The 17,780-nt window shown below is 38.6% G+C and overlaps 2 protein-coding genes across 2 annotated transcripts in view; one reads left to right on the forward strand and one right to left on the reverse strand.

Annotated features, from left to right (window-relative positions):
- The first annotated feature begins 3,526 nt into the window (after nucleotides 1–3,526).
- LOC149833126 (uncharacterized) overlaps nucleotides 3,527–17,780 on the forward strand; it is a 17,366-nt gene continuing 3,112 nt past the window's right edge. The window contains exons 1-2 of the mRNA XM_090014929.1: nucleotides 3,527–5,782; nucleotides 6,696–6,790. Of these exons, the coding sequence (XP_089871055.1) occupies nucleotides 3,884–5,782; nucleotides 6,696–6,790 (1,994 nt within the window). The 5' untranslated portion in view covers nucleotides 3,527–3,883. The remainder of the gene's footprint in view (nucleotides 5,783–6,695; nucleotides 6,791–17,780) is intronic.
- LOC149833127 (L-type lectin-domain containing receptor kinase S.1-like) overlaps nucleotides 16,588–17,780 on the reverse strand; it is a 1,866-nt gene continuing 673 nt past the window's right edge. The window contains exon 1 of the mRNA XM_090011811.1: nucleotides 16,588–17,780. This exon is cut by the window's right edge and continues 673 nt beyond it. Coding sequence (XP_089867937.1) covers nucleotides 16,588–17,780 — 1,193 coding nt within the window.

Here is a 17,780-nt window from a genome sequence, read left to right on the forward strand (position 1 = left end):
GGCCAAATGAAACAACCCCATTCAAATTTAGTCCATATTCAGTTATATACATCAGAAAATCTTCTTCTTGTTCCTTATTTCTTTCATCATCACTGTCCGAAGAGCAGGAAGGAAAAAGAATCCTGTGACATATCCTAGCCGTACGTCCAACCGAATGCAACTAGATGTCTAAGCTCATATGGAAGAACAGGTGAGAATGTGACTATTAGGATGCCTTTGGTTGGACGGCGTAGGGTCACAGCATCATGTCATAGGATAGGATCTTTTTTTTTTATCGGCGAATGGTGAAAATTCATATCCTCAGGAATGTTTTTTAAAGTCCGAATTTACAAAAAAAGAAGACAACAAATGTCATAATCTCCATTACAAAAAGAGAGAGAGATGGCCCAAGGGAAACATGGAGACTGCCTGCCGACAATTTCAAAAAAGGTCAATTAGAGTTCATCCCTGGCCTGATTTTTGAGAAACCAAACCAGATGTAGGTCCATCAACTGAGTCAGCTTTCAACCGGGCATTCACAACGCCATTAATTAAAATTTTAAAACAGTGTCTAAAGTGCCTTGATAGCTGTGGCCAGCCAATTAGGAAGTGGACAGGTACATAGTGACCACCTCAATTCCAATATGTTGCTACTTATATAGTATATGGGGAAGTTTTATGAATGTAGAATGAATAAGCCTTAAGTGATGATGATGAAGATAGGAATAGGAATAGGAACATAAAGAATAATTTACAAAAAAAGCTGCCAAACTTATTAGTCATTTATAAACACCACTCAACATTTGGGTTATTAGACTGAACCACCTACTTTATCTAAATGCATTTCAAATACCTGCTTGAAGTTTAAACTGCCAACTTTATCCTTTTTTTTTTCTAAAGCAACTCACTGTGCGTCATCCTGTGATATTTTCCTGAACAAATACATAATAAGAGCATTTTAGTGACTTTTTTTTTACTAAACAAAGGAAAATTGAACGAGTTTAGAACCAAACGTGCCTTTAAAACATAAATCATAAAGAGGGAGTGATAAGATAGGCGGCTTCTTGTAAATTACTCAAACATAAAAGAAGAAAAAAACATATGGATCACAATCAAACAATTCACAGCTGCTATCCCAACCTTGAGATAGTTACATGTGACTATCTTTGTCTGCGGTTCATATACAGGCACCACTCTTTTAACAAACCAACTCAAGTGCTCCCAAGTCAATTTCTGGGTCATGAGGGTTGCAGTTGTGCCTTTGTCCCTTTTTCTTCCATGGCACAGTCCAAAGCTGAATCATCTTTACTCTTTTTTTTCTTTTTGCTCATCCAATGTCTAGCAACCGACACAACCAACAAGTTTTAATGCTTTGTTGGGCCAGTGGACTAAGATGGCTTGCATCACGAGGTGAGCTCATGGGTTAACTGGTTTGTAAAGGTACGCATGGTTTTAGATGGGTTGGTAAGTGGGTAAGTATGCAGACTTGCTGTAAAGATTCACAGGGTTAGCAGCCTCATGAAAGCTGAACCATCCACAGTCCTACACCATCTGCAACAGAGTTACTTGAACAGAGGAGGGAGGATCATGATTGCATACTTTTAGTGTGATGATGCGTCTGTTAATTCACTCTCTTCTGTTGGGCCCCATTGCAGACAGACTGAACCTCAAAGATGCCGGGTGATCAGGTGAAGCAGCACACTAAAAGTGTGCAAGCACAATGCATGGTCCCACACGCACCTTATCTAACACAGGTAAACCTGTTCAGGAAGAACATGACAAAGTGGTCTGGTGATCAGCCCCTCCAAAAGGGAAAGCATGACTCTTTTATAAAAATAGTTAACCATGTCATCACTTGTTTGAAAGGAGAAGTAATAATAAGGTAGATGCGCCAGAAAACACTTTTCAATTAAATTGCTTTTCTGGCTAGTGGGTTGCTAGATGGGTGTCACATGAAAGTCACTAGATTGAAAGGAGAGTAAATAACCAGCTCGACAGGAAAGCGATTTTCAATTACAAATTGCTTATCCAGCTAAACTAGGTAATAAGTTTTACATGCATGAATGAATCAACGATGGTGATGCTGTTAGCTACTTTAAGAAGGAAACTATGGGTCACGTTCTAAAGGAAAAGATGATAGCTCTGATTAGTGGATCTGTGTTTAGCACAGGCAAATAGATGTTTACTTTCGGTGTCTCTTTATGAAACATAGGTCTTAACGTGAGAGTCCAAGCTAGGGTCGTCAACATTAAGACTTTTAAGCAGAAATCTGGCCATGTGGTTCCGCCTCACCGTTTACTGTTGGGTTTGCTGCAGCCAACTTTGAAACCATGAAAGACCCAAAAAAAGTATCTTAATCAGACGAAAACCACCATGTTTTTGCATGAAAAAGTTTGGATTCAAAAGTAATTAGAGCTAATTGGATTTGGACAGAAAAAGGAAGAGGTGACATAAATGTTTTGTATTTTAAAATCATGCCATCTGCATGATTTAGTAGCCCCCACTGTTTGCATAATGAATGGTGTGCCTTGTTAGGATTCATTGTTTGTATAATGAATGTGTTATGGATCGCACATCCAGATCCACCCCAGGCTCGCTCAGCTGAAGTCTTGTCCAGTGAGGATTGCAAAGAAGAGATAAAGTCTTTCAGGACTCTTTTAGAGTGGGACGCTTCTTGAAGAATCCCACTGACTACCATTTACCGTGCGACTTTGGTGGGCCCTGAAATCTCATTAGGGAGAATATGTAGATGTACAATTTATCCTAATATTTTTATTTTATTTTATAAAATAGGCAAGTGCAGTTTTTTATTTTCTTAATAAAATTTATTGAGTTGTTTCTCTAAATTGTGTTCACGTCTGTGCGTGATTGTTCACGGAGGAAAAAACTTTGCTCCCTCAACTGTTGGTCCATCCTCGCACATCGCTAGCCCGTCGGGAATGTACTTCTTCATTTCAGCCGCACCTTCACCATCTCTCATATTTTTCTAACCCGCAAGGTAAGATTTCTTCTTCTCTCCGAGACATGCCAATTTTTTCCCTGTTGTCGAGGACACGTCTCAGCTCCCTGCACCACAACTGCTGCTGTTGCGCCCTCCCTGCACCTGGATCTCAACCGGATGGCTTCGAGGAGGTTTTATGCAATGTTATCAGTATCGGCTATCGACAAAAAATCGATATGTTTTACTCCTGAATCAGTTATTTTTTAATAAATATAAAAAATACTAAAATTAATTATTTTAATATTATTTTTAACACGTCATGTTATAATTTGACACATAATATTTTTTGGTCAAATACAAAATGATTCATTTGAGTATCGGTATTTACAGCTGAATTGGTGGCCAAACGATTCATGCTGACAACATTGGTTTTATGTGGAGACCATAATTCCACAAGATTTTCAAGTGTGACAGATCTCCCAGCCCAAGCCCAAGGAGGGCACATTTATGATTGATGTGACGCTGTACCTGAACACAACTCGGAGGTGGTGGGTGTTGAGGTGCAGCATAAGTGCAATCTCATTGCACCTGATCTGCTTTTCACGCTTACCCCCACCCAAACAAAACCTTCGTAAGCTTGCATGGCTACAGACACTTCTCATTGATTGAAAACAAATTCAATTTGCACTTGCACGCAATCTTCGTCATGTACATGTCCCACTAAATCTGAAAAACAATAATCCATTAAAAGCTCATATATAGCTCCCCTGGATGGAAACAAATTATCTTTATCTAACAGCATTGCAATTTGCATGCTTCTCCTAACTCTTTTGTTATATATATAAGTAACAAAAACCTGCCGAGCAGAGCGAATCCTTGTCTGCACACAAAAGCTACAAATAAGATTGTGGGGGCACGTTTACAGTCATCCCAGAACCTCCCACCTTTCTCCCTTGAGAGAAAATGACCACCCCACCACCACCCTCTTCTCCTTCTTCAAACTTGACCAGCAAACCAAGGGAAGAGGGAGATGGTGGTGGGAATGAGGCAGAATCAGAGGAAAACGAAGGAAACGAAGGAGAGGGGTTTGATGAGATTCTCAACATCACCCTCAGGAATAATCCGCAGGTACGCCTCTCCCTCTACATTGCCTTGGCTCATGCAGGAATTGCCCTCCTTCTGGCTCTCCTCTATGCCTTGGCCAAGCTCCTCGAGGAATACTGGCGCCCGATTCAATGGGCCATCCTCTGTTCCATGCCTCTCAGGGAAATACAGAGGGCTCTGGTTCGTTTCTGGACTCACCCCCTTCAGCTGGGCCTGTTCGAGACCCTGCTCGCCATCCCCGTCGCCGTGTTTGGAGCCGCGACCGCCACCATCATCGACTCGCAAGTCGCCCTGCTTCGCCTTCTCCCGCAGCGCCACCGGATCGTGGATTTGCACGAGGAGGATCCCGGCGAGAGAATTGGGTTCTCAAAGCTCAACCAGTGGATGGTATCCTTCGGCCTGTTCGTTTTCGCCAACGAAAAGATCGGAATCAGGGCGATACCCATGTTCGCTTTCACGGGTTTCATGGCTTATGCTGCGGGGTGCAGCTTCGGATTCGTGGGGCAGAATATGCCGCGGAGGAACGTCGCCTCGACGCTCTCCGCGATATCGTTCGCCCGGCGAGGGAGGGCGGGTTCGAAGAAGAGGACGGTGTTGAGCAGAATTAGCAGGTACCTGACCTCTGGATTGCTTCACAGGTTGAAAACCATAGTGGGTGTTGGATTGATTAGCTTCATGATCTTCGGTTCTTTCCTCGCTATCGTTTTCTTTTCGTATAAGATTGGAATCGAGGGGAAAGATGCAGTTTTGTCATTGAAATCCCATTTGCAGCAGAGCAATTATGCTGAGAGAATTGGGCTCACGCAGTGGTTGGATGATAATGATGTTCCCGAATTGATTGATGCTTATACTACCAAGTTCTATGAAACCGTCTCCAATCAGATAGATAATCTGGCTTTGCAGTACAATGCCACTGAAATTGTTGATGGGATCAAGCATTACCTGATTAAACCGTTGGAATCGTCGTTTGCTTCGACTGCACCGGCCGTTTCTCATCAGACCTTCACGGAGAAACTCCGTAATCTTCGTATGAAGGTGCAGAACAGGGAGTGGAAGGTGATCTATGGTGAGATGGGTGATGTACTCAAGGAATTCCTGGCTTTGATATCTAGGGAGGACCTTGTTGAGAAGATGAGAGATTTTGCTCTGCAGAGTGTTGATGTCTCCAAACGGATCTTCGCCAGTAGTATCGTGCTTCTGGTCGGAAGTGCAAATCTCATGTTCACTATAATGGTTTCGATTGTCTCGGGAGCTGCAGGACTGTTGAATTTCATCTCCCAGCTGATGGTTTTCTTCTGGCTTCTGTATTACCTTATCACATCTGAGTCAGGGGATGTACTGGACCAGATGCTAGGGATGGTTCCTATCTCTCGAACAACACGGCTCAGATGTGCAGAAGTGCTCGGGCATGCCGTCAGCACTGTGTTACTAGCAACTGCAAAGATTGCTTTCTTTCAAGGGTGCCTCACCTATCTGTTATTTCGGTTCTATCGGATTCACTTCCTTTACATGTCTACTTTCCTTGCTTTCACAAGTGCTTTCTTGCCTGTAACTCCGCCGTGGCTTTCATCTATCCTGGCCGCTGCTCAGTTGGCCATTGAAGGAAGATATATTGAAACTTTAATCTTGACAACAATCCATCATGTGCTCATAAATTTTGGAGTGAATGCCATACAAGTTGATGTTCCTGAACAGAGTGCATACCTTACAGGCATGAGCATGCTTGGTGGCATGGCCTTATTACCATCAGCTTTGGAGGTATTCTTTTGTCTTAAAGGTGTCTTCAATTTATCTCTTATTGGCATGCGAGCATTCATTTAGGTGTAGTTTTCTCTTCTAGTTTACATTTGATGATGGGTACATGCTCAACCGAATTTCTAATTCGTTATATTTATTAACACAGCATCTTTAGAAAAATCACTGACTTTATTGGACCATAATTCTTCTTTAGCTTTGAAATTTTCATGAGATGAATAATTGCTCTTGTGCTTTGGATGTAAATACTTTAAAACTGGTCATCTATGAAGTACTTCTGAAGCATGTATAAAGATTTTGAAACTTATGTCACTCAGATTTCTCATCTTATTCCCTTGCCGTATAAATAATGAAAACATCCACAAAAGTTAGCTAACCACTGTATTATATGTCCATATCTGTGTGACAGAGTATGAAACTTATGACCCTCATCGACATTATAGCAGACTGCGAAAGCAATGGTTTCTGTGCATGGTTTGTAAAATTCTGTATTGTAAAGGGTCATTTCTTAAGTTGAAATATGTCCAGAAATGAAAATGAAAATGAAAATATGGTGCATCATCCATGTAAAATGCATTTTAGAAGTAAATTTTCAGCTGTAAACTCCAGATATTTTACAATTCTGTGGCAGAATATTGAAACAAATGAACTATACTTAGTGATTCGTATGCTTGTTGTGAAGTTCTATTCCATCTTTCAAGTTTCTCAGTTTTTTTTTTATATATAAACTTAAGTCAGCTATTCCTTGCACTTGACTTCGATGGATGCCATTACAAGATGCAGAATTTAAAATGTTTTCCAAGAGTTAGTGCCAAAATTATAGGTATATGTCATTTTTTTCTTGGTATAGTCAAATTTAACTGTTTATGCAATCTATTTTGATGTTTGGTTTTTAATTATTTATATTGGTATGCAGGGAGCAATTATGGGTCCCTTACTCATGACAGTCATTGTTGCATTAAAGAATTTGTACATAGAGTTTGTGCTTAATCCAGCAAAGGAACGAAAAAGGTGATAATGCTTAGACCCAACACTTATCAATAATTTTGTACTAATTTATTCTTTTTGTAATATTGACTTGTTCATTAGTTCTTTTCTTTTTCCTTTTTCTCTTCCCCTTTCATTATGATCCTGCACATATACATATTAGAAAGAGTTCTATATTTGTGTCAAATCAGTTGTATTTCTATGATTTCATAACTTGTATTGATACAAGGGGTTTATATGTAATTCTGCCCCTAATATACTGGTGGAAAACTTCTTGATTTTCATGATTTATCTAATATAAAAGGAGAGCAATTGGCATTAAGCCCTAATGCCCCATTCTCATTTTCTGAACTTCTTCCTAATCCTTATTCTTCATCAAAATACTAGAATGCATTCACATGTATTAGTGAAGGCTTGAAATGAGCTTGTTAGAACATACTTGTATCTTTTTTCACTGTGAGAGACACTAAGATTGGCCTGATATTATATTACTGGTGCTGAAATATATATATATATATATATATATATATATATATATATATATATGATAACCACTTTTTTAGCTAACCGCCCTTCCTTAAATCTGACCATACAGATGTGTTCTACATGCTTGATTTTATAAAAATCGACTCTTGGGTCATCCAATAACGATATGCATGTATGTTTTTATAAGGTTTGAAAAATCGGCGGTCTAAGATTTTTTAAAATATTCAAGGCTTAAAGAATCATTTTTATATTGAAAAATCATGATCCAAGTGTCGTTCCTTAGTAAATTGACCATGCCAAACACATCTGTACAATCAGATTTAAGATTTAAGTAGAACATGGGAAAAACCCTTCAAAAGCCTGGTTAGCTGGATGGTTAAATAGAAAAGTGGTTAGCAGCTACCACCTTCTCATATATATATATATATATATATATATATATGTGTGTGTGTGTGTGTGTGTGTGTGTGTAACATCAAACACCTTTCTCATTGAATGCAAATTGGACACATGTACGCAATCAACAGCACATGTGCAAAAACATAAAAAAGGGTCTTTAGCGGCGGTCACGACTACAAAGCATACATTACCTGTTGAAAGTCATGCCTCTTACTAGAACACTTTTTTATTCTCATCATTAGTGTTATCATTTGAACTCTTCAGTAGGAACTCTATAAACCATGTCTCTCTCTCTCTATATATATATATCTATATATATATATATATATATATATATATATCAACTTCACTTACATTATACATAACTGGATATCCATAATTGCACAAGCCACTAGCAAGGTCAACAGTATAAGTGAGTTTGTTATTAAGGCAACTTGTTTAAAGGTTTTGTGGAGAGAAGGAAAGATGCATATGGCTTTCACTGATTTTGATAACTCATGATAAAATGTTACGGAAGTTTATCTCATCAACAATAATGAGGAAATGTACCCATGCCAAAATGATTTAGGACGTACGCTGCAATGAGAATATCATATTTTATGTTTATTCGACAGTGATTGCAAGCAAGAAATTGCAACTATTGACAAAATCATGGAACAAGGAGATTTAAGGGTTTTAGTAGAATGAGAACCGACTATATAGAGCAGCAGTGATTGAGGTGTTAACGAGGATGAGGTTATGTCTAACATAGAGTTATGGTGCTTTAGTGCAAGAAGTTTTAGTAAAGATTTATTGTGCAACAACATGGTGGGCCGTGGTGGTATTGATGTTGGATAGATGAAATGGAAACAAGCTAGCGTGCATCATAGGTCTATGTTAGACCATCTAGTAGATGGTGGAATGTTGCACAACAGAAAAAGGTAGAAGAGGAAGAAGAAACAGAAGAGTACATGGTGCATGTGGCTATTAGCATCTGACATAGATATACATGACATTTCTTGCATGAGAGGATGATGCAACGTGTTAAAGGAATTAGGTGAAGGGAGAAGTGAATGATTGGAGGAAACTAACAAGCATATGAAAATTTGAAGCAAGATAGATTTTAGCTATGTTGCTTGCATCATACGCATGGGTTGTCACTTGCTTGTGACAAACCCCTTACTGAGTTGACCTTAAGTCTCTAGAATCTAATGTCTTCTAGTGTTTTCTTCTTTTGGAGCTTTGAATGACCCTAACATGACTAATAATCCTGAATATCATACGGGGAAGCTAGATTTGAAGAAATGAAATCCTTCTTTTTAGGTTCATGCTTGGGATGATAGATTTGTGAATTTAACAATCACAAAGCAAGAGAAGGTTTTCTTTTGAAGTTCTAAAAGAGGAAGGATGATCTAGTATAGGAATTTGGTGAAATCATCTATTGTAACAAACTAATGTGTTGGATGATCAAATATATTTTATAAACAACATTTTGAATATGTGAGAAAACATGTGCATGAAGTACAAAGGGAGATGATGGTGGATCTGTAAGGAAGGAGGGTACCACCAATACTAGATATTTGAGCAAGGAAGGGGCCAACTACTAGAAGCGGGGAAGGTTGACTGCCACAAGTTGAGGAAGGTGTATCCTCTACCACCACCCAAAGTTGGAGTAGTTCTTAAAGATGAAAAGCAGGAGAAAGTTCTCAATCATTAGAATATCAAATAAAGAATATCACATGTAATGACGAGAAGTTTGGAAGAAGTTGAATAATTTTAAGATACTTGAAAAAAATTGATGGTTATTATCTATGTAATTGTTATGCTGTCTAATATTTGTCAAATGCTTTTTGTTTGACACATTGTGAGCTTATGAATTTGTTAGGGGTATTTCTTGCACTCTTTAATATTAATGGCACTAGATTGGGTTTTCGGAAGGTCCAAAGAGTTTTCTTTCTTTTTCTTTTTTCCCTTTTTCTTTTGGTACCATGATAAGTAAGGTGGGACCTATTCTTTATCACTCATCCACTTAGAATATCATATACAAGGTCACTGCTCTAGGAAGATGATTCTTGACACTGATAAATGTTCACTGTTTCCAATACCTCTATTATCAGAGGTCTTTGGTTGTGAATTTCATGATCTCCCTTCTAGTTACTAAGGAATGCCTCTTTTCAGAGGGGTGTTCTTGATGAATCTTTGGAAGAATATGGTAGAAAATGTGCACAAAGAAATTTCTGGTTGGAAATCTGAATGTCTTTCCTTAATGAAAGGGTTAACCTTTGTTAAATCTGTACTGCTAATGTCTACCTATTTATTTTATGTCTACTCCAAACTTCAAATCCCATAAAAGTTATCCTTTGTATTAAAGCTTTAGTCAGAAACCTTATTTGGAACAGGTGGAACATTGCTTCACCATATCTTGCAAACAAGAAATTAGTCACCCTATCAGTGGCAGTGAGCAGATGGAGTATAAACTAGCATTGCCCATCCAGCTATAATTGAAAAATGGTGGTAAAGGCTAGTAGATGAGCCGAATGTTTGGTTCACTATGTTGATTAAGAGAAAATATGATTGCTCATAATCTTCATTTCCCATTTTTAAATGGACAAGATATTTTAGATGGTGGTATTCTTGAACTGAGAATCGGAGGTCTCTTAGAGGGTTTATTAAGATCAAATATTAGACTCTGGCTTGATCCATGGATGAATGAAATACGCTTACCTGTTTAAAATTTTAAATTCCCTCGTGTTCTTCTGTTGTCCTAAAGATTGCAGTTGATGAAAATGGAGCCTCGTTCATTGTTCTTAGGAGCAGGATTTCTGTAATGGAATGAGACAAGTGAAATGGAACTTATTTACAAGAAAGGCCTTTTTCAAGTGAACTTTCTATTTTTTTAGTTGGATCCAATGGCCCATCAATAGCCTTGGTTCTCTCACTGGCTGCTCTCAACCGGCATTACCCATCAGCATTATCTGACCTGCAACTATTGTCTTTTGTCTCAAAAAGTATCTGACCTGCAACCTTTTTTGCATGACTGTTCTTTTGATCATGGAAGCAGAATTCTCTGTTTCCGAAAAATCTTTGATACAGTTGATGCATCAGAATTGTGGCATTCACTGAAAATTGAAATAGCCCCATTTCGAGGTGGTTGAGGCAGTTTGTGCTATTGCAGTGAGTGGGCATATCATTTCCAGGGTTTACCAAGGAATCCCTAAACATTGATTATGGTAAAGAAAGGCTACCTAAACTGCATTGTTTCACTGAATTTCTGGAAATGTGCTGGACCATTCAGAGTCCTTGTCTACTGCCCATTTCAAATTGTGAAGATGGAGTTCATGTTTGGGAATCAGAACAATGTGAAATGAGATGATGATCTTCCAAACACGAGCTGAGATTCGAAATGATGTCTTAACAAGACATTTAAGCATAACCCTTAAGAAGGGTATAAAGGGAACAAAAGGAAAAAAATATTCTTTTATTGAACAAAGAGAATGCAATGCTTAAGAAGCATTTTACAATGTAATACAAGAGGGGCTGAACCCCTATATATACACAGTATGAGAGAGGGAGAGTATGAGAGACTCAATAGAGTCTTTGGACTCATTCCAACGGCTCTAAATAGAGCTGTTGGACTGGAGTCCAACAACTCTATTGCTAGTCAAGTCTTAACTAAGACTTGACTAGCTATGTCATTCTAGTTCAAATTGAACTAGATGACAAAAAACAAAAAAAAAACAGAAAAATAAAAATACAGAAAAAGAAAAGAAAAAATATTATATATATATATATAATAATATTATTATATATATATATATGTTTACAAATTTACATTTTAACACTTTCCCTCAAACTTACGGTACAATGAGCGAAAGTTTGTCTAAGAGAAAGTCAAATCGGGGAGCTGCGAGAGGCTTTGTAAAGAAGTCTGCCAACTGATATTCTGAAGTAACATATGGCAGATCAATTGTTCTATGTAGATATTCCTCTCTGACGTAGTGACAATCCATTTCGATGTGTTTGGTGCGTTCGTGGAATGTTCTGTTACTTGCAATGTAGATCGCACTTTTGTTGTCACAATACATCTGTGAGACTTTTGTTGCTTCAGCTCCCATGTCAGCAAGAAGTCGTCGGAGCCAAACTACTTTCATGGTCGTGGTTGTCATGGCTCTGTATTTAGCTTCGATGGATGATAGAGATACCTTATACTGCTTTTTGCACCTCTACGAGATTAATGATTCACCTAAAAAGACACAAAAACCAATGGTTGAGTGTCTGTTATTGGGATCACCTCCCCAATCGGCATCAGTATATGCAAGTAAATCAAGAGAGGAGGAGGAAGACAAAAAAAGTCCTCGTGAAAGGAAGGATTGGATGTATCTGATAATACGCATGACTGCTCCCATATGAATAGAAGTATGAGCATGTTGAAGCTGACTTGTTGTGTGAACAACATGTGCTATATCTGGTCTGGTAATGGATAGATAGGAAAGTGCTCCGACAAGCTGACTGTAAGGAGTAGGATCAACAAGAAGTTCTCCATCATCAATCTTCATTTTAACATTAACAACTTCTGGAGTGTCTACTTTCTTACCATCAGTAATACCAGACCTGGAAACAATGTCAAAAGCAAATTTAGTCTGAGATAATAAATATTCTATAGGAGAATAAGTAATTTCAATGCCTAAAAAATATCTCAATAAGCCTAAATCAGTCATTTCAAAATGAGATTTAAGAAGTGTTTTGATCCTTTTAACTCCCTGTTTATCGCTTCCAGTGATGATCATATCATCCACATAAAGAAGAAGCACAATATTTCCTGCATCAGAATTCTTAACAAACAAAGCAGTGTCAGTTAAACAGAATTGAAAACCAATATCAATCATAACACGACTAAACCTATCATACCAAGCTTTTGGTGCTTGTTTAAGTCCATAAAAAGTTTTTTCTAAGTGAAGGGCTTTACCCTTAGAAATACTTAGACCAGAAGGGGGTTCCATGTATACTTCTTCAACTAGCTTTCCATTTAAGAAAGCATTTTTGACATCCATTTGAAAATTGATCATTTCTTGATAGAGGCTAAGGCAATTAAGGTTTTAACAGTTGTCATACGAGCCACAGGAGCAAAGGTTTCTTCATAGTCAATGTCATATTTTTGGGCATAACCTTTGGCTACTAATCGGGCTTTATATCTTTCAAGAGTGCCATCACTCTTGGTTTTAATTTTATAAACCCATCGACATCCTATAGTTTTCTTCCCTGGAGAAAGATCTTGAATAGTCCATGTAGAAGCCTTTTTTAGTGCATCTAATTCAGCTTTCATGGCTTCTATCCATTTGACATCATTTTTTGCTTGGAGATATGTAGATGGTTCTTCATATGAGTGAATTAATGCAATGATTGCCCTATATGTAGGAGAGAATGACTTGTATGACACAAACTTTCCTGGAGGCCTCGAGACTCTGGATGGTCGTCTAGTTGGAATGTCAGAATATTTTTCAAGTGCACATGGAGGATTAGACCCTTGTCGCCTGGAATATTGGATACTAGTGTCTCTATAAACTTCTTCATTGTCAACATTATGATCAAGATCAATAATTCCTTGATCCTTATCAAAGTTATAATCAAGATCATATTCATCAGATTTTGATGTCAGATCTAATAAAAAGGAGTACTCAGTGTCATCCTTTGGTTTTTCAAAATCAAAGAAGCTCTCTTTTTCGAGAAAGAAAACATTTCTAGACACATATAATCTATTATTTTTGAGGTCAAAACACCTATAACCTTTCTGATTTTCAGCATATCCTAGAAAAGCACAGGGAATCACACAAGGAGAAAGTTTATCATTTTTGTCGGTAAATATGAAACATTTGCACCCAAATATTCTCAGTCTAGAGTAGTCTGGAGAAACGTTTATAAGTTTTTCAATGGAAGTGAGATTTTGTAAAGAAGAGGATGACATCCTATTAATCAGATAGGTAGCAGTTAAGGCAGCTTCTGCCCAAAAGTCTTTCGGGACTTGATTTGCTATTAATAAAGTCCTAGTGGTTTCCATAATATGGCGATGTTTACGTTCTGCCAGCCCATTTTGTTGAGGTGTATAAGGACAAGATCTTTGATGTGTGATGCCATGTGACCTAAGATAATTTTTAAAATGTGTGGATAAAAACTCTCCTCCTGAATTTGTGCGAAAAATGGTAATATCATTTTGAAACTTGTTTTTAACCATTTTATGAAATGTTTGAAAGTATGAAAATACTTCAGACTTATGTTTAAGAAAGTAAATCCATGTATGTTGAGAGAAATCACCAACAAAAATAACATAATAAGCAAATCCTCCTTTAAAAATTACTGGTGCAGGACCCCAAACATCCGAGTGTACTAATTCAAGTGGTCTTGAAGAAAAAAATGTTTTGTTCTGAAATGTTAATTTTTTCATTTTGCCAAGAATACAATCTTTACAGTTAAATGATTCAGAGTTACAAAATTTTCCTAGATTTGGAAAAAGTTGGATTTTAGCTATATGTGGATGACCAAATCTCTTATGCCACAGTTCCAACTCATTTTTCTGAATATTATGGCAAAAAGCATTCTTCGGCATTTCCAAAAAATCCATGTAATAGAGTCCTCCTTCTCTATAGCATTTCCCAATCAGCTTGCCTGACTGACGATCCTGTATCCAACAACCATGAGAAGAAAAGGAAATATTACACCTATAGTAAAAAATTTGAGATACAGATAAAAGATTTAAATTCAATTTGGGAACATATCTAATTTCTGAAATAGAAAATTTCTTTGTTTTATAGATTTTTTCAAAATTTTCTATTCTTTCTATTTCAAGAGAAGTCCCATCGGCTGTAAAGACCTTTGACACACTTGTTTTGTTTTTAACACATTCGGATAGATTTTGATTATTTGGAGTCATATGAAAAGATGCACCAGAGTCAAGGAGCCAAGAAATTTTACCTGGATCGGAAAAAGATGAGGCTGCTGCGCCGGTTGAAGCTTCAGATGAAGAAGAGACACTTTTGATGAGAGACTGAAGAATCTCCATTAGTTGGACCATGGAAACTGGTGCATCTTGATCTTTGGGCTCCAATCCAGCAATTGCAACTCTTTTTCTCTCTCAGCTCCTTAAGTCTGGGACATTGTGGTCTGTAGTGTCTCGATTCATGACAATGATGACAAATAACTTTCTTCTTGTCATAGTCACCATTTTGACGATTGAAGTGAGGAGGTCTATAAGATCGAACATGATTCCCTGGTCTAGACACAGCTAGAACAGAATCATCTTCAGTTTTAGAACCTTTCTAGAGACGATTTTCTTCCATTGTTAATTCTTCAATAGTTTCAACAATAGAAGGATTTTTTTTCCGGCGAAGGAGGGCCGATTTAGTGGTTTCAAATTCCGCCCTCAAACCAGTTATAAACTGGTAAAAATGTTCAGCATCGAGTTGTTTCTGACGAAGCTCGATGTCTTCGGCACAATGCCACTTAGGTTCTAAGAGATAAAGTTCTTCCCAAAGTTCGGACAAACCATTGTAATATTCACGAATAGTTTTGTCTCCTTGGGTCATCATTCGAACCTTTTCTTGGAGATTGCATATGTGTGCAATATCTTTAAGGGAATACATATTCTTAAGGTATTCCCATGCCTTATCAGCATGATCAAACTTGGCAAGACTTGAGCATTTTTTAATGTCAACGCTATTAATAAGCCATGACATTATCTTCGCATGAGATATTCTCCACTCTTTCCATTTTTTCTCGTAAGAGGCTAGAGTCTTGATTTTCTCTTCTTCCGATAGAGGAACCTCTTTATCTCTCTCATTTTTAGTAAGTGATAGCTTAGGTTCCGAATTAGAACCATCCACAATCCCCCATAGGCCTTTTCTCCATATATGGTGTTTCATTATTGAAGTCCATGTTACATAGTTTGTATCGCTCAATTTCATAGGCATGATGGTGACTTTATCATTGTCATCCATCGATTATAAGGAGAGAGAGAAAGAATAGGGATAGAAGAGAAACAAGAAGATAAGTGAGAAAAAGAAATAGATACAATACAACAAGACATGGAATCTTTCCCAATGAAGTGATAAAACACTTCTTTTTCAAGTGGCGAACACTTTTGCAAGCGGGCACGGAAACCGAGGCAGCAAGATGTAGAATCTTTCCCACCGAAGTGATAAAACACTTCTTCTTCAAGTGACAAACACTTTTGCAAGCGGGCATGGAAACCGAGGAAGCAAGATGTAGAATCTTTCCCAACGAAGTGATAAAACACTTCTTCAAGTGATGAACACTTTTGCAAGTGGGCACGGAAATTGAGGCAGCTTTTCTTCAAGGACTAATACTTTCGCGGCTCTGATACCATGAAATGAGATGATGATCTTCCAAACACGAGCTGAGATTCAAAATGACGTCTTAACAAGACATTTAAGCATAACCCTTAAGAAGGGTATAAAGGGAACAAAAGGAAAAAAATATTCTTTTATTGAACAAAGAGAATGCAATGCTTAAGAAGCATTTTACAATGTAATACAAGAGGGGCTGAACCCCTATATATACACAGTATGGGAGAGGGAGAGTATGAGAGACTCAATAGAGTCGTTGGACTCATTCCAACGGCTCTAAATAGAGCTGTTGGACTGGAGTCCAACAACTCTAAGACTTGACTAGTTATGTCATTCTAGTTCAAATTGAACTAGATGACAAAAAACAAAAAAAAAACAGAAAAATAAAAATACAGAAAAAGAAAAGAAAAGAAATATATATATATATATATATGTTTACAAATTTACATTTTAACACAATGGTGCTGGCTGATGCCATTGGTAATGACAAGTTCTAGACCTCGCAGCAGAAACTTACCAGCTAGACATCAGTGCCTCGTGCAAAATCTCCTATTTGACCTGGTGGTGATTCATTCTGAAGAGAAAAGGTGAAAACTAAAACTTAACCTAGTAGGACACTTACAACTTGCTTCATTGATGGCCTTTGGTCAGACTCAGGATGACAGCAAGCAAGCCCAAGTTTCAGCACTGTCTCCATGTCATTAGCATCATACTCCCCTGCAATGTGCTTGTCCACTGCCTCAAGTAATCGGTCAGCAGTGTAGAGCTCGTGCACCCAATCAATGAGTATGGGCTCCTCTTTAATGGGCCTGCGCCCACAAGCCACTTCCAGAATGACCACACCGAAGCTAAAAACATCACAGCTTGTGGTTGGTGCAGTAACACGAGCAAGTTCTGGTGCAAGATATCCGAGCGTGCCTACCATACGCGTTGTCTTTGGTGCCTGGCCCTGCTCATAGAGCCGAGCAAGGCCAAAGTCTCCCAACCGCCCGTGCATGTCTGAGTCTAGCAATATGTTGCTGGATTTGATGTCTCTGTGTAGAACACGCTGCTCCCATCCATCATGCAGATACAGTAGGCCCTCTGCAACATCATTCAGAACGCTACGCCGGCCCTTCCAGTCAAGCAGTTGCTTGGGGTTGTCGAATATGCACTTGTCCAGGCTGCCATTTGGCATGTAGTCGTAGACCAGCATGAGCTCACTGCCCCTCCTGCACCACCCACGCATCTGGACCAGGTTCCTGTGCTGCAGCCGGCCCATGCTTGATATCTCTGCAATGAACTCCCGAAGCCCCTGTTTAGAGTTGTTGGAGATGCATTTCACTGCAACCTCTATGTTGTTGCTCGGAAGTACTCCCCTGTACACACTCCCAAACCCGCCTGATCCAAGGAGGTTCGTGCTTGCAAAACCATTTGTGGCTTCTTCCAGCTCTTCATAGCTGAACCTGTGAGGCCAGTATTCAAGCTCCCAATCTTCAATCTCTTCCTCTTTGTTCCTTCTCTTCCACCAAACCCTGTATCCTACTGCTCCACAAACTATCAACAGAGCGACTGCAGCAGATGATACACCTGCAATCAGGCCTGTTGATGACGAGGATGATGCTGTTTTAAGCAAGAAAACGGGCAGTTTTGATGTATCTAGTGGCTGTGCTGTGCCATTGCTGCTCAAGCTCCAAGCCAGGATCCTTTGGGCCTCAACCCATGTAACGATTGATGCTGAGAAGCCAGCATACATTTCCTCGGCGATGAAAGCTGAGAGGTTGGAGTTGTGGTAAGAGACCAAGGGCTTCTGAG

Source organism: Nuphar pumila, chromosome 7, assembly GCF_984573655.1.
Source record: "Nuphar pumila chromosome 7, dmNupPumi1.hap1.1, whole genome shotgun sequence".
Classification (NCBI taxonomy): domain Eukaryota; kingdom Viridiplantae; phylum Streptophyta; class Magnoliopsida; order Nymphaeales; family Nymphaeaceae; genus Nuphar; species Nuphar pumila.